The 21,929-nt window shown below is 42.1% G+C and overlaps 1 protein-coding gene across 1 annotated transcript in view; it reads right to left on the bottom strand.

Annotated features, from left to right (window-relative positions):
* ints2 (integrator complex subunit 2) overlaps window positions 1-21,929 on the bottom strand; it is a 29,675-nt gene that overhangs the window by 7,405 nt on the left and 341 nt on the right. Inside the window, exons 2-23 of the mRNA XM_018755463.2 lie at window positions 21,219-21,528; window positions 20,874-21,012; window positions 20,192-20,294; window positions 19,924-20,037; window positions 18,184-18,314; window positions 16,226-16,396; window positions 15,504-15,724; window positions 14,695-14,820; window positions 14,294-14,365; window positions 13,750-13,864; window positions 13,274-13,342; window positions 12,301-12,435; window positions 11,274-11,450; window positions 10,850-10,958; window positions 9,560-9,664; window positions 8,712-8,876; window positions 8,051-8,252; window positions 7,021-7,146; window positions 6,413-6,614; window positions 5,499-5,789; window positions 4,888-4,995; window positions 4,653-4,758 (exon numbers count right to left, since the gene is read on the bottom strand). Coding sequence (XP_018610979.2) covers window positions 4,653-4,758; window positions 4,888-4,995; window positions 5,499-5,789; window positions 6,413-6,614; window positions 7,021-7,146; window positions 8,051-8,252; window positions 8,712-8,876; window positions 9,560-9,664; window positions 10,850-10,958; window positions 11,274-11,450; window positions 12,301-12,435; window positions 13,274-13,342; window positions 13,750-13,864; window positions 14,294-14,365; window positions 14,695-14,820; window positions 15,504-15,724; window positions 16,226-16,396; window positions 18,184-18,314; window positions 19,924-20,037; window positions 20,192-20,294; window positions 20,874-21,012; window positions 21,219-21,511 — 3,280 coding nt within the window. The 5' untranslated portion in view covers window positions 21,512-21,528. The remainder of the gene's footprint in view (window positions 1-4,652; window positions 4,759-4,887; window positions 4,996-5,498; window positions 5,790-6,412; window positions 6,615-7,020; window positions 7,147-8,050; window positions 8,253-8,711; window positions 8,877-9,559; window positions 9,665-10,849; window positions 10,959-11,273; window positions 11,451-12,300; window positions 12,436-13,273; window positions 13,343-13,749; window positions 13,865-14,293; window positions 14,366-14,694; window positions 14,821-15,503; window positions 15,725-16,225; window positions 16,397-18,183; window positions 18,315-19,923; window positions 20,038-20,191; window positions 20,295-20,873; window positions 21,013-21,218; window positions 21,529-21,929) is intronic.

The following is a 21,929-nucleotide window of genomic DNA, read 5'->3' as shown; positions in this document are numbered from 1 at the left end:
CTGTTTAATGGATGGTGGGAGCCAACAAAGTTTCATCCACAAGAAGCAGGTAAAGATTTTTGGTCTGCCAGTTCAAAGGAGGGAGACTCTAAAGTTGTATACCTTCAGCTCTCAGAACCCAGTAAGGGTTGTGAGAAATGCTGTAAAATTAGTGCTGGAGAATGTCTGGAATAAGGAACAGAAAATAAAGATTGAAGCCACTGAGACACCGCAAGTGTGTACCACAATTATGAAGGTTCCTGGTGAACATATTCGACACCAGCTAGAGAAGAGGGGCCTACCACTAGCAGGTGTTTCAGTCGATAGCAATGAGGAGCGAAAAATATCCATACTGATTGGAGCCAATTACTACCGGAAGATATTGTCAGCAAGAGTACAGCAAATATCACAAGCCCTAGTAGCTGTAGAAACAATATTTGGCTGGGCAGTACAGGGTCCAGTCTCTGCTTCAAACATGAGCGAAGTCACTTGTATGAACACTGGAATGAGAGAATGCAATGAAGTCTCAAAGCAGCTGCACATATTCTGGGAATTGGATTCCCTGGGCATAACACAGGGAGATGGGGACAGCGCAGATGACAGCGAGGCTAGATGGAGCTTTGAGGGGGTCAGTCAAATATATTAGAGGGCGATATGAGGTAGGGTTACTGTGGCAGCAAAATGCCCCACACCTCCCAGACAATTTCAGAATTGCCCATAAAAGACTTGACGGACTGCAAAGGAAACTGAAAACAGATGTAGTGTTGTTCAAGGAATACAATGATGTCATTGAGGATTATCTGTAGCAAGGGGTGTGTGAAAATGTCCCAGAAGACAACTGTTCACAAGCGATAGAGGACAACGTAACATATTACTTGTCCTATCATGCTGTAATCAGAGAAGACAAAATGACAACTAAACAGAGTGGTCCTTGATGCCTCCTCTCATGAGCATGGCAGTCCATCTTTGAACAATTGTTTACTGACCGATCCAAACCTTAATCCAGACCTTTTAAGCATTTTAGTGAAATTTAGACTGCATCTAGTTGCATTCACATCAGACATTACAAGGGCTTTCCTATAGATATCCATTACAAAGACAGAGAAAGATGCCTTAAAATTCTCATGGATTACAGGACCACCTGACGCTGAGAGTACAAGGCCACGCAAGATGAGGATGACCCATGTCGTGTTTGGGGTTTCTTTAAGACCATTCCTGCTGGCAGCCACGATCCAGCATCATCTACAATGGTACAGCCATCCATCCACATGCCATTAACATTCTAGAAACCCGCCTTTATGTAGATGATCTGATTGCCAGCTCAGAGGATACCAAAGAAGCTTATATGCTGACATCAGAAGCAAAGGAGATCTTGTCCACAGCCAGCATGAACTTGTGTAAGTGGAAAACAAATTCTGCTGAGCTGAAGGCTAAATGGCTGAACAGTGGCTTTGAATGTACGCAGGAACCTGAAGCACATGGTTGTGTGCTAAAAGTGCTTGGGCTGGTGTGGAGACCAGATACTGACAATTTTGTCTTTGACCTTAGACACCTGATGAGCACCTTAAAGTAACACAAAAAAGAAGCATCTTGAAATCATCAGCTACAATATTCGATCCCACAGGTTTCCATTTACTATACGAGTTACATGCCTTTTCCAAGACATGTGGCAAAGAGGCTTAGGATGGGACGAGGAGCTGCCAGAAGACCTCAGTCATGAATGGCAACAATGGTGCATGGAGCTCCAACAGCAGCATCGGATCACCATTCCGAGGGGGTACAGAATAAGTGACTGGCAGAATAAGCAATCCCCACTTCTTCATGTCTTCAGTGATTCCAGTGAAAGGGCATATGGAGCAGTTGCATACCTCCAAGGATGAACTAAGGAGGGAAGAACTGTGACTAGTTTTGTTGCATCCAAATCAAGAGTGTCACCCATAAAGAAACTAATTTTACCACGTTTGGATTTGATGGGAGGTTTAGTTGGAGCTAGAATAGGGAGGAACTTGTTAAAGATTCTGAACATGATGCCATCCCAGCTTTGCTTGTGGTCAGATTTCATGTTTGTTATTCAGTGGATTTGTGGCTCAGCACAAAGATGGAAGCAGTTTGTTGCAAACACACAGTCACAGTCACCTGTCAGAAGCTTGTGGATTCAGGAGGCACAAGGCAAAGTGTTTGCCAGAGAAATGAATAAAGACAGGGCAGAGTATTCACGAGGACTCAAAAATCAGAGACCTTAACCCTTTCCTTGATGAATATGGATTAATATGTGTGGAAGGAAGGTTGCAACAGTCAAGCCTGAGTGAGAGAGAGCAGCATCCATGGCTGCTACCCACCAACCACCAACTGTCTGACATGCTGGTTATGTATTGCCACAGCAAGCTAATGCATTCAGGAGTCAGGACACACTGGTCCAGCTGAGGGAAAGATACTGGATCCCAGGTGGCAGACAGAAGGTAAAGAAGATCATATCTGCTTGCGTAATCTGTAAAAGGTTCAGAGCAACCCCAGCTCAGCAGGTGACTGACCCCTACCAAGGAACAGGATTGCTGAATCACCTCCATTTGAAAATACAGGCATTGACTTTGCTGGCCCTTCTTATGTGAAGAACTATACCAACGTAGAAAAGGCAAACATTGTGTTCACTTGTGCTGTGACACAAGCGATACACTTAATGTCAGACTGGTCCATAGAAAAATTCCTCCTGGCTCTAAAAAGATTCATGTCCAGGTGTGGCCTCTGCGGAGTCACCTACTCAGACAATGCTCAAACCTTCAAAAGGGCTGATCATGATCTTAGAGAACTCTGGGCGGCAATTAAAGAGCCTGAGCTTCTGGAATATTTTTCCTCAGATGGCATATAGTGGAAGTTCATAGCAGAAAGAACACCTTGGTGGGGTGGATTTTAGGAACGGTTAATCCAATCAGTGAAAACAAGTCTGAAAAGAGTGATGAGGAAAGCGTCGTTGAGCTTTGAAGAATTGTCTTCGTTGTTGACAGAGGTGGAAGCAATAGTCAATTCAAGGCCGCTCACATTTATGTACAGTGAGTTGGAAGAACCTCAACCGTCGACATCAGCACATTTTCTTGTTGGGAAAAGACGTACTTCCTTACCACCAAAGTCTTTCCACAGTGAGAGTCAAAGCACCAACGACGGTAAAGAGGAACTAACACAAAGATGGAAATATCACCCAAGGCTTCTTAATGAGTACTGGAAGTGATGGAGAATGGAGTATCTGTTAGACTTGAAGTCTGCATATACCAGTAAGATACCCCTTCCTACTCCACTGAAGGAAGGAGCTCTAGTCTTGGCTGGAGATAACCAAATGCCATGGCCTATCTAGGAAACTGGGATAATCAATCTCCCAGGCAGAGATGGATGTGTGAGGTCGTGCACTGTGCAACTTCTAGCTGGGACTGTATTAAGAAGACCTGTTCAGCATTTATTTCCTTTAGAAATTTGATTGTGTTACGGTCTTCGGGGGGGGGGAGGATGTTGTATCTTTTATTGTTTGGGTTGGTGCTGTTTGATGATGTGTGGAAAGGTGGTGTTTGTATTTGGTTGCCAACTTGTAATTGTTGATGAGTGCTCGGGAGTGAGTTCAAATTGTACAATTTGGAATGCGATTTATAGCACTGCCACTAGATGGTCATACATTAATAAAATTCTTTGTTTACTGAAAATGCAATATGTAGAGAAAAAGAGTTTGCATTAGAGTATGTATAAGTGGAGCAATAGATGTCATGTCATTGTCCGAACCGCTTGTCCCACACGGGGTCGCAGGGAGCCAGAGCGTAACCTGGAAACACAGGGCGTAAGGCCGGAGGGGGAGGGGACACACCCAGGACAGGACGCCAGTCCGTCGCAAGGCACCCGAAGCGGGACTCGAACCCCAAACCCACCGAAGAGCGGGACCAGGACCAACCCACTACGCCACCGCACCCCCTAGCAGCAGATGGTTTGTTGATATTTTAATTAAACATAACGTCGTTACTAAAAAACCCAGAAGTCGGTCTCGTCATTTGTGAAGTCAAGAAGCTGCAATGCGGTTAGTGACAACACCTATCTTGGAAGTATAAGGCAGGAGGGCAGGGTATGCCATAGATGGGACACTGTAGGACAATCACAGATTAATACACACAAATTGCAATTTAGAGTCACTAGTTCACCTGAAACACGTATCTTTGGACTGTAAGGGAAAACCAGAATACCTGTAGGAAAACCTGTGTAGGTTTAGCAATGAGCAGAAAGGTACCAGCAGTACCCAAGAACAGCAGAATAAATCAACAAAGTAAAATGATTAAATAAAAGTAATATTGACAATGAAAGGAAAAGGGGACAGAAAATGATTCTGCAAGTAGCAAAGGCAGAATTTAAAGCTGCCCAGAATAGGTCTGACACTCTGGAACTGATTTAACATTTATCTGTGTTTTTAAAAAAAAAAAAAAAAAAAAAACATGGTTGGAATTTTACATGTTTTATGAAAAAAATGGTTAAGACTTTAATGGCACAAGACAGCAATACTTATTCTTCCCAATTTAAGTGAATTGTAATTAACAGTTGAGAATTTAACTTACAAGCAGATTTTCAGGCAAGGGAAGCCTGTATATTAAAGTGCAGTTACACAAATCAGCCAGAAGGTGGGAGTACAGCACTGACAGAAGCACTACCTGTGAGCAGTGTGCCCATGACACTGATTGCCAGGCGAGCCACACTGAGAGACTTGGGCAGAGCATACTGGGTGCACAGGTGGGACAGGAGCTGAATGGCAAATATCTGTGGAGAGGAAATCACACTTCAGCTGAAGATTTAATCAGAAGGTCAATGCAAGACCTTTAAAGTTAAAGGCTATGGAGTAAATGACTGGGGGATTGAGAGCATGTGTAAATTTAGCTGTGCATGTACCTGTTTTTCAAGCTGTGGCTGGGCCAGGAGTTCAGGGATAAAATCTAGGCAGATGTGAATGGAGGGTATTCCTGCCACTGTCAAGGGGAGCAGGGCCTGGGGGTAGCCCTGTGAAGGGAAACACATTGCTGTCAGAGTCTGCAAGAACCAAGATCAGCCTTGAATACTGTTTCAAGCTGAGACAAGAGCTTTACCACAATTAGAACCTGTGGTACTTATCTGACAAAGCTATCACATCTTAGCCAAATAAAGCATAGACAATACAGATAACAGGGTATTAGACTATATATTTACATTTATTCACTTAGCTGACACTTTTCTCCAAAATGACTCACAGTGTTAAGCTAGCTACAGCTATTTACCCATTTATACAGCTGGGCAATTCTACTGAAGCAATTTAGGGCAAGTACTTTGTTAAAGGGTGCTACAACTGAAGGTGATATTCAAACCTGCAAGCCTTGGGTCCAAAGACACCAGCTCTAGCCACTACCAGCTGGCCCAGTTGACTATAAAAGTAGAAACAGTGCTCCTTAACTGCTGTTAACCATGTCTCAGATTCATCCAAGTATTTGGGAACCTCAGCCTCGCATCCTACAGTTCGCCCTAGTTACCTGGAAGTGGACCAGTTTTGCGATGTTGGGATCAGCAATGAACATCTGGTGGAGCAGGGAACAGATCAGGCACTGCACCTCCCGTAGGTCACTCAGCAAGCCCCTTTCTGGCTCCTCATCTGTAGCATGCCCTGCCCATGACCCCACTTCCATTTCGTCTCCTTCTTCTGTCTTTACATTGGTAGGGCCACAGCTGATACCCTTCAAAAGACTTTCAGCGCTGCGCCCCTGCTGCTGCTCCTCGCTAGTTGGCATACAGATCTCAAGCAGAATCTGCACAGCTGCACTGTCCTGGGATTAAGACATGGGGGCAAAGAGAGAAAGATGTGCAGAGATGAGGCCCCGTTCCCTTGGTACCATGCCCAGCCTCCCTGATGGGCCATCTGACATGGAATTTACAGCTGTTCTCATTACAAGAGGAAACGGGCAAGTACTGTGTTGCTACAAAAGATCCAGATCAGTCTGGCATCAGTCTCCCATAGGACGGGACAGGACATAAACCACACCACAGGCTTCAATCCATTAGTCTCCCCCATCAAGAGTTGAATTATTTAAGGGCCAGTTGGAAAGACACAATTTATATGGAAGCTTTCAAGAAAGAGTTTTTGATAGTGTACCGATTCCACTTCTACTCTCCTGTAATATAAAATAAACACTTCAAAGTCAAAGACCACCTTTCGTGTTAATCTCAAAATCATCAGAAAACTATAGTTGCCTAAAAACATAAGGCAAGCTTAAAAATGGATATCTGTAAAAGAACAGGTTCAAACCTAAATACTACTTTGGACATGTTAAAACTCAGCAATTCTGTAACAAAATATTTGTTTCCATGGCCTGCTAGGTTAGCAGAATCCATGGTGGAAGGCACGTCTGAACCCACTTGCAGAACTACAAGGATGAGGAGGGAGGTGTACCTGCGCTGCCAGCAGGGCATTCTTCAGCTCCTCCCGTGTCACTTCAGGAGTGTCTGGCTGGCCAGCCAGTCCCAGACTGGAAATAGTCTGGCTCTGTCTGTCAAAATCTGCTGTCTCCTTCAGGTGGGCATTCAGGTAGGCCTTGGAGGCAAGGAGGTAGCCGTTCAGCACGTGCAGCGTTATGTCCATTAGTGGAGGGCACCTGGGCATCAGTGCAAGAAATTCCATCCAGCCGCAAAACCAACAAAACCCACCGTCAGAATCTTTCATGGGGTGATGCACAGAAATCCTGTCCTTACATTATTTGTTCTATATTGGTAGTAGGCTGGCTATAAATCCAATGTTGTATTAAAAGGTCACCATGACTCAAACCAGGTATCTGGCAGTCTTAAATAACCCATACATTAAGAAGCATTTTTTTTTGCAGTTTAACTAATATTACATTAAAAATAGATAGTTAAATTAGTCCATAAAAACACTACATGTTCAATCTACATTACCTAATTCACAACCCACAGAAACAGACTGACAGCTGCCTATCAGTGCAGATGAATGATGGAACATGTGAAAAGTCAAATCCGCACACAGCAAGAGAGGAACATGGGTACCTGTAGACTCTTTGGTCACACCGCAGCACAATAAGTGGGTCCACCATCAGGTCATTTTGTGTGTACTTTTGCTGCCGGAAGAGCTTTGTGGAGGGCTGCAGTGCATTCACCGTCATGACCCACAACCTGAAAAGAATCATGACCACAAATTCACACTAGAGGACCAAAAGCCCAAAAGAGTAAGTCAAAATAGAAATAATACTTTAGCAACTTTGACAATCATTTCCCTTAATGTCTTTCTTCACAAAAAATGTTCTTACCAACATAACAGTAAAGTTTTTACTCTTGTTGACAATCACCGAGAACTTCAAAACATCATCCTAAGTTTTGCATGAAGATTTATTACACACTGTTGCCTCAAGGCTTTAACCACACTCAATATCAGAAGAAAAACAATGCATTTGGATTCCACCCAGGAGAGTCCATCATCAATGAGCTGTTTTACTGAATAGCAGCCAATCAATTCATCATCTGCATTCTCAGTCCAGTCTTTGAGATGGTCACTAGGACATGGCCTCCTCTCTAACAGCAATCTGTTACCCAGAGCAGTACGGTGGCACATCGAGTAGCACTGCTGTCTCACAGTGCCTGGGTGGTGCGAGAGAACATGGGTTCGATCCCTGCTCAGTCTGTGTGAAGTTTGCATGTTCTTCTCGTGTCTGTGTGGGTTTCCTCCAGGTGCTCTGGCCACCCATTGTAAGTAGTGTATCTAGCAGTGCAAGTCACCTTGGTGAATAAGGTGTGTGGGCTGATTACGCTACATAGAGCTCATTGAAAGTCGCTTCGGAGAAAAGAGTCTGCTAAATAAGTAAATGTAACAATAGCAAAATATTAATTAGGAATGTTCTACATATTTTAGATCCCCACTCTTATGTACCCCATCCAGAAATAAATACAGAAAATGCCACACCAATGCTTGGCTTTAACAGTTCAAATATCATCAGGAGAAAGGTCAGCCACGGAAATATGCAGGAATACACAGGTCAAGGTTAAAAGGCCAACAGACAGAGTAAAGTGTGGAGTCACTGACCTCCTGGGCATCACCGTATTGAGGACCATCCATAGCTTATTCACTGTCTGCAGAACTCGTCGGGAAACCCCGTTGCTCAGCAGCAGGCTCATGCTGGAAGTAAGTGCCTCTGCATACGGGATGAGGTCACTGGCTGAGAGTAGGGTCAGGTACTCTAGCATCTGCATCAGCCGTGGCCCACTGGATGGAAGCGTACAGAAGGCTGGGCCAGTAATTGACAGGAATGAGAGGAGGTTGGGAACAATGGAAAAGAAAGCAAACATAAAACTTATAACATGACCTGGAGGGTTTAAATTATATATCTTCCCTGTTCTAGAAAAACCTGTAAAATTACACTTAAGAACAGAAATAAAGTCCACCCCTCTTTGCTATCAGCTACAAGATTCATTATGTCATCTGTTAACACAGGGGATGGCTGTCACCCACAGCGCTCCATAGCTACTCAGTTTAGCTCTCTTGTATGGCATATGTTATGTAAAAGATGGGGTTCTTTTTGTTGGTTAACCCTTGTAAAGTTGGATTAAATCACATTCATGTTCCCATGATCAGCAGTCATATTAACACATGTAAAGCACCGTGCCTAAAACGTAGAAGAGAAACCAATGTTAAACAAGAGTGATGGGCTCCCTATCAGGCTCAGAGCCTGCCTGGTAGTGCTCACCCTCTTGGAGCTGCTTCTGCGAGTACTTTCTGGTGGAGCTGGTGAGCAGCATCCTGCGGAGCAGAGGCAATGTGCCTGTGATCTCCTCCTCACAGATCCAGTCTTCCACCATGCACAGGTGGGGGTAGTTGGTGGCAAGGAGTCGCAGCAGTGCAGAGTGTAGCCCTGACGGATGGTGAGTGGAAAAGGGATGGAGACAGAACGGTGATGAGGACAGACAACTTGGTTAACCATATCATACTGTCCTCTTCTTCAAAAGTCAGGTGTCTTGGAGTACTTTGGTCAGAAATTAAATCATCCCATCAAGGCCTGTTTATCTCCACAGTTCACAGCAAAGAAAACCACTGAGCTCTGAAAGACTAAAAATTTTCAGTTTACTGAATTTGATTAAATTTGATCTAATTGATTTCACTGATGTTTGTGACTTCCCAAAACGTCATACTAATTCCAACTATTTATTGTACATCTATGGATAGCAGTACCATTTCATACAAAAGACAGACCTGAAAAAATAAGTGGGTACCATTTTAAATTGAATAGAACAGATATCGCTCAAAAGACAAACTAGCAAAAAAAAAAAAAAAAAAAAAATATAATCATTAAAAAATTTTTTTATCAATTTCCTAAAGTTTAAAAATTATGTATGAATGAGTGACCCACTGTAAGTAGTGTATCTAGCAGTATAAGTCACCTTGGTGAATAAGGTGTGTGGGCTGATAACACTACATATACTGTAGTTCATTGGAAGTCACTTTGGAGAAAAGCATCTGCTAAATAAATAAATGTAAATGTAGAATATAAACATGGCTTCCTCAGCTAACAATTAGCTTGCAGGGCCCAGCTCTTACCTCCCAGCTCTTGCTGCAGCCCCTGGGCCTGGCGAATCAGATACTTGATGGGGATCTGGTCCATGAGTGTTGATGAGTACGACTTAGGTTTCTTCTGCATAAGGGCTGTGGCAACAGTGAACCAGGGAAAGTTAAACATTTTCTGGAAACAGCTACAATCCTGCCACCATGGCCCTGCTACTTGGACAAGGTTCTCTACCCCCACCCTCCTGAACCGCTACTGGTTCATTAGTAAAGATGAGAGGTGTTGTTTACACCACACATTTGAGGTATGAAGCTCTTAAACAAACTTGACAATTTGGGCAGAGTTTTGCAGCTACAAACCACTAATAATTAAACAAGCAAACAAAAGCCATGTCCAGATCAATGGCTTGTTGATGGCACACTAAATCTTGCCAGCATACTGTCAAGTTGTCTTAGCCAAGTCTAATGCCACATCTCACTGGAGTGCTACAGGGGTTATGTAGAAGAAAGACCCTCTCAAAAGGCAGTACAATAGAGCAAGCTGCTAGTTAAACAGTTCCACTGAGGCTTGCACTCTTCACATTGTTTCATAGAATTTCCATCTCTCTGAGGTAGCAGACGCCCATTCGAGTAACAAGAATTCCACTTTATGAGGAGTTGAATTTTTTTTTTCCTCCGAGTCCTGTTTATAAGGAGTTTTTTGGCATTTATGAGGACAAAATTTGGATTTTGTGTGCCTTCTGACGGCTTAGATTTATTCATTAGGCACACGCAGTCTCCAAAACAACGTACAATAATTATCATACAGTAATTAGCTGATGCCTTTGTTCAAGTTAACTTAGAAAACTCCCTACACTCATTGGCTCACCTATACACCAGAGTAATGTAACATGCTAAAATACATACATACACACTACAGCCCATTTAGAGTCACCAATCCAACTGAAACAGGTCTTTGGACTGTGGGAGGAAACCAGGGGCACCTGGATGAAACCCATGTGAACATTGGAAGAACATGCCAACTTCACACACAAAGCACCTTTCTCCTGTTATAATCTTGGTTGGCATTGCTGCTGTCTGGGCTATCCAAACAATGTCAACTTGTTCAGGGAGAATGAATTCATTAGCATTGTTTTCATAGATTTGTCTTTTCTGTATACATTTAATGGGAATTGGTGATATTTCAGTACAAATATGTGTTAATTTTGGGGTTCAGGAACACACAGTAATTTTACCATTGAAATTAATGGTAACTACATCACTTATGAGAATTCATACTTCTACAAAAACTCTTCAGAAGAGTAGAGGCTGTGGCATTTTACAAACCCAGTGCTTTTGTGTTGGCCAACAGGGACTCTTCATAGGACAATACGTAGTAGAGGACCAGCAGCTGCGTGGTAATGCTGTAATGACACCGTACCTGGCTGCTATCCCCCTGTCACACATCCAGAAGCAAAATATTAAAACCAATCAGCAACAACACAAAAAAAAAAAAAAAATTAAGAGGAAAAAAAAAAAAACAGATGAGTAATTAAGTACCACAGACAGCCAAGCTATAAGACCAATTGTAACCAAATTAAAACAAATTACACCAGAGTGAAAACAGAGAGCAGTGTGAACAGAATCAAGGTCTTACTACTGCTATACTCTTGCTATTTAATGTCGCAGTTTTTGCACTTCTCTGTTCTTTACAGTGCTTTGAGATGACCAGGGAGTGTTGGGCAGTGATATGTGACTGCAAAACACTTACTCCAGTGAGGCCCTGAAAGACGCTTAGGATCTCCTGCTCAGTAATGGGCTGGTTGGTGGCCTCGGGGTTGGCCTTGGAGGCTGGCGTGAGTATGGAGTTGATGTAGACATCAATGAGAGGCAGAAGCTGGGTGTGGAGGGGCACAGAAGTCTCGCAAAGCTGTCTGAAGATCCAATCCTATGTTAGGCAAGGGACAAAATTCAAATGTAATACCCATAACTGGTCCATAATAGCAATGATCTGGAGCTATAGTTGAGAGTCTTGTCATGTTACCTGTGTTTCATATGGCTGTACTTTTTTTGCAGAAGCCAAAATAAGTGTGCCTATAAATGATGGGAACTTACAAACTCAATTTCAGGTATAAAAATACACATGAGGTATGTTCAAACCATCATTGAAGGCTCCAACCCTATGAATGGTATTGCCTTAGTGGCATCCTGCATGGTGCTTAATCTGAACTGTATCAGAAAATATCCAGCTATATAACAAATAGAAAATAGTTTAAACATTTTGACAAACTTAAACTGATATTTCCCTGCAGAAACACTGGGAGTTGTATTTTTTCCAGTGTAGTGAAAAATTTTCCAGTTTTCTCTGTTCATGCAGCTTTTTGACATTACATTCACATCTTTTCTCAGTTCTAGTAGTATATGAATGGAACCTAATAGAGAAAGTTATGACATTTCCTTTGTGAGGAAGATAACAAAACGTGCAACCCTAGGTATGAATACGCAACTGCCAATTTACAGCGAACACAGTCAGCTGCCTTTAGCTGCAATGACAGTAAAACTTCATGTAGCTGTAGCCCAGGGTCTGTTTTAGCTCACGTCTTCATGCAGAACTGATGTGATCAAATTTACTGTCAAAAAGCATCACAAATACAGAAAACTGGAAAGCAGAAAATGCTTCACAGCACCCTATGAAGAGGATACAGAATGTGAGGTTATTTTTGTAGTAATACCAGTGGCTCAACAGCCAAAATTAAAAAAACTGTATCAGTTGAGAAAGGTCCAACTGTGAGGTTCACCTTTATTGACACCTTGTACTTGGTGAAGGCTCTGCTTTTCAGGAGCTGGTAGATACAGTGAATGGGCAGGAACCCAGTAATGTTGGCACTCAGGTTGTTGGTAACTGCAACCCTCACAGCATGGGCAGTGACTACCTGCAATATAAAACACAGGATAGTTGAAATGCAAGATGGGACTGAATGGTAGCATAGTAGTCAGAGCTCCTGTCTTTGGATTCAAAGGTAAGGTTTCCGGTTCATATTTCACCTACTACCATAGTACCTTTGAGCAAGGAACTTACCCTAAATTGATTCAGTAAAAAGTGGTTATACTCCGCTGTATAAATGGGTAAATTGCTGTAGATAACGTAATACTAAGTTACTTCGGAGAAAACTGTCAGCTAAATGAAAAAAAATGTTACATTGTATTCTGCTGCTCCCCAGACTTTCTCCTTTCCTTCTCCAAAAGGAAAAATATTGCTCCCTGTGCTGTCAAGAGGAATGCAACTGTATACACTTCCTTGGCTCTAGTTTATTAAACTCCAGAGGTAGTCATTCAACAATTCTGTGGTCTATATCCTCCAGTGAAGAAAGAGCAAAAACTAAGTGGTGCTGATATAAAATCTTGGTAGCAGTGCAGACGAAAGCCCAGTAAGGAGCAGTGCAAACTCTGAAGGCTAGTCAGCTGTCTAGCCCATCAGAGAGCTGTCAGATTTGCTTAAGCAAAGCCAGCTATTTCTCAATATTTTTATGCTACCAGAGAGCAGCTCTCTGCCAAGTCTGCTCTTTCGAAGTAGAAATGCACCATTTTAAAACAAGCAAAATTTCTTTCTTCCCACTTCTCCCACGCTGCACTTTGAGTTTGTCAACAAAAGGGTTTGGATGTTTTTTTTTTTTTTTTTAAGAAGCATGCTACAGATAATATCATATGGATAGCAGTCCCTTTCCATCACACTTGTAGCTCAAAGCATCCCTGCAGGCTACAACACAGCACCTGTTCTGTGAAGATTTCTTGTGTGAAAATTGTCTTCATTTTACTGAGGGAACTTGGCTTTATCACAATCTGGAGAAGACCAAAAAAAAAAAAAAAAAAAAAAAGGTTAGTAAGGAATTAATCACAGTGATGTTCGAAAGCTGCAATTTCACTACTGCACCCAGAAAATGTCCAAGGGGAAAATGAACTACTTTGCAATATATAATTTCATTTCATTATGGGGAGGCTAAACAAGAGGCTATAAAACAATGAGCCAAAGTGTTGTATAAAAAAAAAAAAAAAGACAATTCTAAAAGGTTCTGAACTTAATTACTATAACAAATGGTTGCACTGCTTTCATTCAAACAGCAAGACAGTTCATAGTCAAACATTTGCTGAGGGAGGAATGGGAGACTGTGTTTTAAACAGCCAGGGGATGAGCAGCATTCTGTTACCCATCTCCCCAACCAAGACAGCAGTATTGATCTTCACTTTACCTTCATGCCTAAAGTGGAGCAGACCAGTTCAATGATGGCACTAAGCTGGTTGCTATGGAAATACATTGCAACCAGAAGCAACATCTCTCCGAAGGAAGCAGATACGCCTGCAGCACTGAAGAGAGGCACAGGGTGGAGGAGCCAAATTTATGAGGCACTTATAAATACAACTTCTGCACACCCTTCCCAAGTAAAACAGCACTAATTTACTTTAGAGAGGAGAACCTAGCCACTATACTTTCATAATGAGAGTGTGTTTACACTAGATCATGTCGCAATGTATTATTGGTGCCCTAAATTTAAAAAAAAAAAAAAGAAAATTTATAAGTAAGGGTCACAATGGTTTCAACAATGGCTGAAAGACTACATTCTGGCTAACAAACAGGCCCTAGAAATGTGTTCTTTTACAGACTATGATTTGCAAAATAAAGGTAAACTGAAGAGTATTTTGAAGCAGTATTTCCAAACAGTCTAAATATTCCATCTCCACACATTACACCAGTAGCCACTCATCTCAGTGAATAAAGATTTTGTATAATATCACCTCTCAAAGTACTCCTCTTCTTTGATCATCCAACTCAACCACATCACCATTAACTGCTCCTGTTCAGGGGTGCTGTGAAAAAAGACACACTCAGTGGGCGTTAATGCATTGTATGCAAAGCTCAGTGCATCTTTTCCATTCCTGAGATCTCCACTAAGAACAACTGAGCAGCAGTCAACAGACCAAGCTGAGTTCACTTTCTGCCATGGGAGGAAGAATTCTGGATGACTGTTCACCATCTCCCAAACTGCACGAGCCCATACTCTCTATTCATTCTAATTCCCTTGCTCTTTGTTTCTGAACCCCATGACCACTCTTACACTATCTTACCCTACATCACCACACATCCTCCAATATTTCCCATAGCAAAAGAGCAACCAGTATGCAAGAAGCAACTGTACCTAACAAGTGTAGGGAAGGCCAGCAATTTGCAGAAGGACAGTGACACAAAGCGCACACCAGCTGGAGTGGCAGGGGGCCGGCTAGTCATCAGCTGGAGGAGCTGCTCGGCCTCCTCATCAGTGGGCCTTTAGAGGAGAATGCACATGACGATATGATTAGACACACACCAGCAACCAGTCAATCATATACTGACACAAAATTATACAGTTACACACACTTATCCAATACACAAACATTCCTTTGAAGCTGGGCCCCCATTCATTTCTTTGTGTCACTACAGCCTTCTAACCAGGTTTTTAGTCACAAAATGACACTCAATAAAACACACACACAGAGTCTGAAATCGCTCAGCCCAAGTAGGGTTGCGGCAAACTGGAGCCTAACCCAGCAACACAGGGCGCAAGGCTGGAGGGGGAGGGAACACACCCAGGACGGGACGTCAGTCCGTCGCCAGGCACCCCAAGCAGGACTCGAACCCCAGACCCAACAGAGAGCAGGCACAGGCCAAACCCACTGCGCCACCGCACCCCCCTCACTCAATAACAGCCACTCCTTATAGTTCTGTTTTCCTGCCACTGCAGCAATACATTTCTCACCCTAATCATCACTGACCACTTTGTTTACCTCCAGCCAGGAGATGTGGATTTCATTAGGGTTTTAGAAGCACAAAACACTGGGAAGTCACCAAATTGTCACAAAACTGACAGTCAAGGCTTTGAAAACAAGTGAGCGTGATATGTTTGAGAGATTTAGATTTTGGGGGACAACGAAGGCAGCGTCATAGCAAGCCTTGGAGGCGGGGTTATACCTGAGTCCTGCAATGCCCATAAGGGCACAGTAGAGTCGTAGTAGAGCACTAGCCTTCACCACATGCTCCTCGCGCAGGCCAGAGCAGATGGTGCCAGCAGACACGTCACCCTCACTGTCATTTGGCACATGGGTACTGCGCGAGCGTGGCAGAATGCCCACCAGCTCAAGCAGTAGCTGCCGCCGCATCTGCCAAAGCACCGAGCTGCTCTCACGCTTTCTCTGCAGTCAGACCGAAGAGAGAACACATGCAACACAGCCCATTAGCACACACCAACAAAACAGGCCTATACCATGTGACCAGCTCCAATATTTGACAACAATAAGGTTGGGTGGTGTTTGCACCATCTTTTCTTTAAACTGCTTTATTAATTACTTTCATCATCATTACCAGCCTTTTTATTCAGCGTCCACAACAGTTTGTACAGCATGACATTGGAAAAAAAGCACTTTCTCAAGGGAACAACATTATGGCATTATGGTTTCATCACAGAACTCAGAGAACAGCAGTAAGGATAAAAGGCCATGCCCTACTTGCTGCCCTGGGTAGTTTTATTTGGATAGCAAAGCTCCTCAACTGGCATTTCAAAACAGATGCTAATTAATGTATTCAGAAATATCTGACTGGTGAAGAGTTCAGGTTTAAGACTGGTGAATGAGAGCATCTGACCAAAGGAGATAGCAGAATGCAAGTCTGCTTGTGGCACTGTGCTCCTCACCCACCTGCTGCCCATTGCGGATGAATAGGCCGAACCAAGTTCGCACTTTGCTATTGGTGCCCAGCAGCAGCCCACTGACAAAGGACACAAGGGGGCTGACTGCATCATCAGCAGTGTCCAGCTTGTAGTCGAGAGTCAAGGCCACTCCCAGGCCAGGCAGATGACACGCTTCCACCTGAGAAGAACAGCACACATTACTGTACCAAACTACAGAAAACAGCCACACACACACAGCTAATAATTAATCATCTACTGGTGACAAACTATATCAAAAAATATTTTAAAAGTCTTCATACATAATCTACCACAGATTTTTTATCCTCAATATAGTCATTTCTTGCTTAATGACCCATGCCCATTAACATAGTACACTCACCTTGGACCAGCAATCTATTCATAAGTCAATTTGTCTCCAAGTCCAAACTGTCTTAAAACTATGTCACTATAAATATAAATTCAAAGAACAGCTGTATTTTTAAGTAATTTGCTGGTTAAGTTCTCTTACAACCTTAAAAAAAAAAGCTACAAAACTATTCTGTAAGACTTTCAATGTTTTTTATTTCAACATTAAAGTTTAAACTTAAATTCACTAAATATAAAATACTTCATCACTGTGTAGCAGAGTTAATTTAAGGTGGTCACACACACCCTTTTTATTGGGGTATAAAGCATACAAATTTCCTAACAAATTTTACAGATTGATCATTATAAAACTTTAGATAATAGAACTTTTCGCTGATGAAAACTAAGAAGTAGTGTCCCCCCCCCCGAAATGCTAACCATGCACCAAAGCATCACCTAATGCACCAACAGATGGCAATCACAAATAAGCAATATTTTATGTTCTCAAAAAGAACAGAAAATAAGCAAACAGAAGATGAACAACCTGCAGATGATCCTGTCTTCTCCATTCACGTTTTGAACACATTAGTAAAAGTTCTGCCCGTCCGTTATAATGGATGCCTATAATAGCTTCCATTTCAAGTTTGTGCAGCTGTCTATGTTTCAATGTAAATAAAATACAACTTATTTTGTTTTTAATAATTTCTTACTGTGCTTTAATTTCTTCTTTTTAATTATTGTACTGGTTATTAGCGAATTTCATGTGATATGGGGGGTAGGTAAAAGAACGAGCACCAACACCTTGGAGTAGTTGGGGGAGGAGTCTGCAGTACTGCGCAATTAGCATCCGAAAAACTCCACCACTGCCTCCCTCTGCAGTCTCTACAGTCGCTTAGTTCAATACCACCATTTTGCTTCCACTGCAGATAAACTGTAGAAATCTTGATGTTATACCTGGATATCGGATGAATGATGTGCAAAACGATTTATCGTTGCAAACTGAGGAGACTGTATCAAAATTTCTGTTACACTATGGACCAGAGTTCTCTGCAGAACTACTGTGCTGATTTTGGTTCATACTACTTAAATGCTGCATTCATTGACTGAATTCTGGGTAACTTTTTTTTGAACATCTGCTCACAGTGATAAAAAGATTTAGATGTTTCTTGCACTGTATATTTAACATTTTTTTTTAGATGTTTAATTAACTGACCATAGCTAACTTTATTGGATTAACTTATTTAACCACAGAAGCCCACAGTTAATTAAGTGATAAGCATATTTAAAATAATTTAAAAGTTCAAATATCAAGTACATTTAAAGGAAATGTTTACTTCTATTAGTCCAAACACACTTTTCTGAAAAGAACCAGCAGGAACATTAATAAAAGTGGCACCTAAAATGGTATTCAGTATCACCCATTTCTAAAGTAAATTAAGAGGCAAGTTGGCTTGCGAACCAGCATTTGCTTCATGTTCTCTCCAGGGGCCAAGATTAGAAAACTACATTTTAGGGATTTTAACACAGTGATGGACTTGATACATTTCCCCTTTAAGTAGGCCCTCATCTGCAATGCATACTCATCAAAGCCACTGAAATTGTGGGACAGTGTGGACTCACCACCATTGCCCTGACATTGAGTGCCTGAGATGGGTTCATCTGGCAAAGCTGACGCAGGGCCTCTGTCCTGCGCCGCCCACCCACACTCTCTTCGTCTTGCCGCTCCCCATTCTTGATCAGGCCCCTGCATACTGGTTAGATACCCCAAATTCGTTAATAAAGCACTCTCAACATTCAAAATTCCCAAGGAAAACACTTCAGCAAATTGTTTTTAACCTCTTGAAATGATGAAAAAGTGCAAACTTCAGGTTCAGCATGTACCATGGTGGTTAAGGACATGTACCATTAAGGTTGCCAGCTGTAGTGTCACTTTGCTATTACACCACTATTGCTGCAGTACACTTGAGTTAATACAAAAAAAAAAAAAAAAAAAAACTTGCTTTGAAGTGATCTTGTAAAATATCCAGGTGTATAAATGGGTAAAAATTGCTGACATGCAGCTGCCAACTCAGGGATTAGACAAATGAATGGTAGCACAGTGGTTAGAGCTGCCACCTTTAGACCCAAAGGTTCTAGGTTCAAATCCTATTTATTGCTTTAGTAACCTTGAACAAGGCACTTACCCTAAAATGCTCCAGTAAAAATTACCCATCTGTATAAACAGGTATATAATTGTAGGTAGCTTAGCACTGTGAGTCACTTTGGAGAAAAGCATTAGGTAAAAATGAACAAATGAGGCTCTGACCCAGTGGGAGTTTCTAGCTAGACATATGTATTTGTATGGCACTGACACACTTTAGCTTACATATGTTATATTTATTCATTCAGCTGACTTTTCTCCAAAGCGACTTACGTTGCTAAGGTACCCACAATAATTTACCCATTTATACAGCTGGAGCAATGTACCTTGCTCAAGGGTACTACAGCAGTAGGTGAGATCTGAAGCAGTGACCATCGAATCCGAAGGCAGCGGCTTTAACCACTACCTTGTCAGCTGTCCCTTTTTGTGTTATCAAGTTAAAATTAGTGTAATGGTTATCAAAACCATTTGATTCATTCTACAGGAAAATTTTTTTCACATGCAAAGCACATATAAATACAACGACAAAAACTATATAAATACACTGCACTCAACGTTCATGGAACAGGGTCCCATACAATTAAAAACCGCTATAACAGCTTATGGAAAGGTATGTTTTTTCCCCATAAAAAAAGCTTATAAAAATCAGTACAGTACCATTTTTTGCCCAATATGTGGTCATTCTACTTCAACAAATGTACTTTATGTGATCTCAAAAAAGAAACAACGGATAACTCACCATACATGAGCACTCAATTGCATAGGAATGATTCTATTCAGCACATGAAAACTCCCATCCCGGATTATCAATTTTCAGAGAAAGTAAACACTTTGGAAAAGTGGGGGTAGACAAAAAATGTGTCAACAATGATAACTAAATGATACATTCTTAGGAAAAAAAAATAAAACTCTTACATTCCCGGAACAGGGTTGTAAAATACCGCAAAATTTCCCAAGAGGCCATAACAGTTAATGCACAGATTATAATTATATTGAGATTTTAAGTGGGAGGGGTACCAAATGAAGTAAGCAAAATTGCACTCAATTTGGAGAAAAAGCATCAGCTAAATTAACAAAATGACCATTTACATTTATTCATTTAGCTGATGCTTTTCTGCAAAGCGCCTTACATTGATAAGGTTACAGTTATAGATCATGACCATGAATAAATTTAAAAAATCAAAAGCTAAAATAGTGGAACCTCAGAAATTGAGCCCTACCTTCATTGAAGCTGTCTGGGACATTGGCAACCAGCAGACATAGGAACCAGTCACCATTGCGAACATGCAGCAGGGCCTCTGCAACCTCTACAATTGGCAGCAAGGAAGGCAATTCTGGGAGGAAAAAAGACACCACAATGTCGCAAACCAGTAATGTGACAAGAAAGTGCAATGACTTCAGAAATCTCTCACTGATTTTATGGTTGCCTGTACTAAACAATACATTCAGAAGGCATACACAAAGTATTTCATTACTGCAGCATTATACCTGCTTGTAGGATGCAGAGTACATCTGCTACTTCCTCCAGGTACACAGGGCTTTCAAACAGCTCAGAGGACTTCAAGAAAAACTCTCCATTGGAATCGGCAACCTGGCAGCAAAAAGCAATAAAAAGGATTTAAGCATATTCATAAAATCTGACCAGATACATAAAAATGTGTTTATAAAGTTTACTCTAAGTCTTCAAAAGAATTGAGAACAAAACATAAAAAAACTTGGTTATATGAATGCATAACTAGTTATAAAAGTGACTTTACATAAGAGCTTCTGCAACAAAGCAGATAGATACTGAAGTACATTAACACAGCATGTCAGACATTTACTACAATTATTGAATAAATCTGACAGTTGTGGGAAAAAAGTGATGGGCTATATTTTCTTCTCTACTGGTTGAAGGTACCTGAACATTCTAAAATGCTCTTGGAGTGATATCCACTTTTTGTCCCCTTACAGCAGAATATTTGATCAAACTGGCAACAGATATCATCTGGCACAGCCACTCTGAGAAAAAACTATGCTGGACTCCAAACTACACCTTTAGACCAGCATTTGCCTTGTGTCATAAAAGCCACTCAGACAGCACAAGTAAAATAAGGAAGTCTTCAGTACAGCACATTACGCAAAGTGATAACCATAAAAATAAGGATACGAAGCACACGGCAAGAGATACCTTGTTCATTATGGCCAATAGCTCACTTAAGGCAAGCCTCAGTCTTCGGAGGGGATCGCTGTGCTCAAACTCAAGTGTGAGGCCATGCTGAAGCTGTGAAACCAGAACACTCTCCCCATTGCCGCCACCAGTCTTGTGTCTGAAGCATATAGTCAAGGACATCAAGAAGATGTAATGAACTTGCTGTTATTTGTATATTTTTAAAACAAACATTTACAACAGATGAATATTATAACCTTGCATGGTGTGTATGAGACTTGCTGTCAACCTCACCTGTGCCAGCAGACGTACATAGCTGAAATACATTATAACTGTGTATGAATATACGAGAAACAGGGCAGATACCTGAGAAGCTGCTCCTTCCTGGCATCCTGCTCAAGTGCATGGAAATCAACTGAGAGGAGTGCAACAATAGAGTTGACAGCCTCCACGCCCGAGAGCAGACGCAGGATGAGTTTTTTATCCTGCGCCCAGGAGTGGCTCTGATCGGCCGGGGCGCACAGGGCCATGCGAACGAGGCAGGGGAGTAGCAGCCGCAGCTCTGGGTCACTCAGCGCTGCCAGACATACTACATCTACTTTCTGCATGGCCTCAAAGGCATACGGGCTGACATGCTGCAGAGCGACGCTGTCCGACATCCCGCTGCACTGTGGACCTGGCAATGAATGAGCAGAAAAGACAGTGACAGTCACCGTGACGCCACCCAGGCTGCTCTCCCAACTCTGCTTCTGGGTTCCAAGAGCACTCATGACACCCGGGTGGAAGCAGGAAGGGAACCCCTCGGGACTGAACTTGGAAGTCAGTGGTACAAAACAAGACAAGTTACTTACAAAAGTGTTAACCCTAAGAACTTTAGAAAGACAGAGCGAGCGGTCTACACAAGCAACCGTGACTACACCACCGCACAGGCTCACTCGCCAGACTTCTGCACTGCGGCTCAGCACAGCTAGCATAGAACAATAATGAATGAGGGCTTTTTTAAGCTTTCTTTCAGACCACCTTTCAGTTTCACACGCAGAATGTGTGACAGAAAGTGTGTCCATTGTTGAATGTGTC

The sequence above is a fragment of the Scleropages formosus genome, chromosome 4 (genome assembly GCF_900964775.1).
Source record: "Scleropages formosus chromosome 4, fSclFor1.1, whole genome shotgun sequence".
Lineage (NCBI taxonomy): Eukaryota > Metazoa > Chordata > Actinopteri > Osteoglossiformes > Osteoglossidae > Scleropages > Scleropages formosus.
This window is presented reverse-complemented; position numbering and strand designations above follow the sequence as displayed.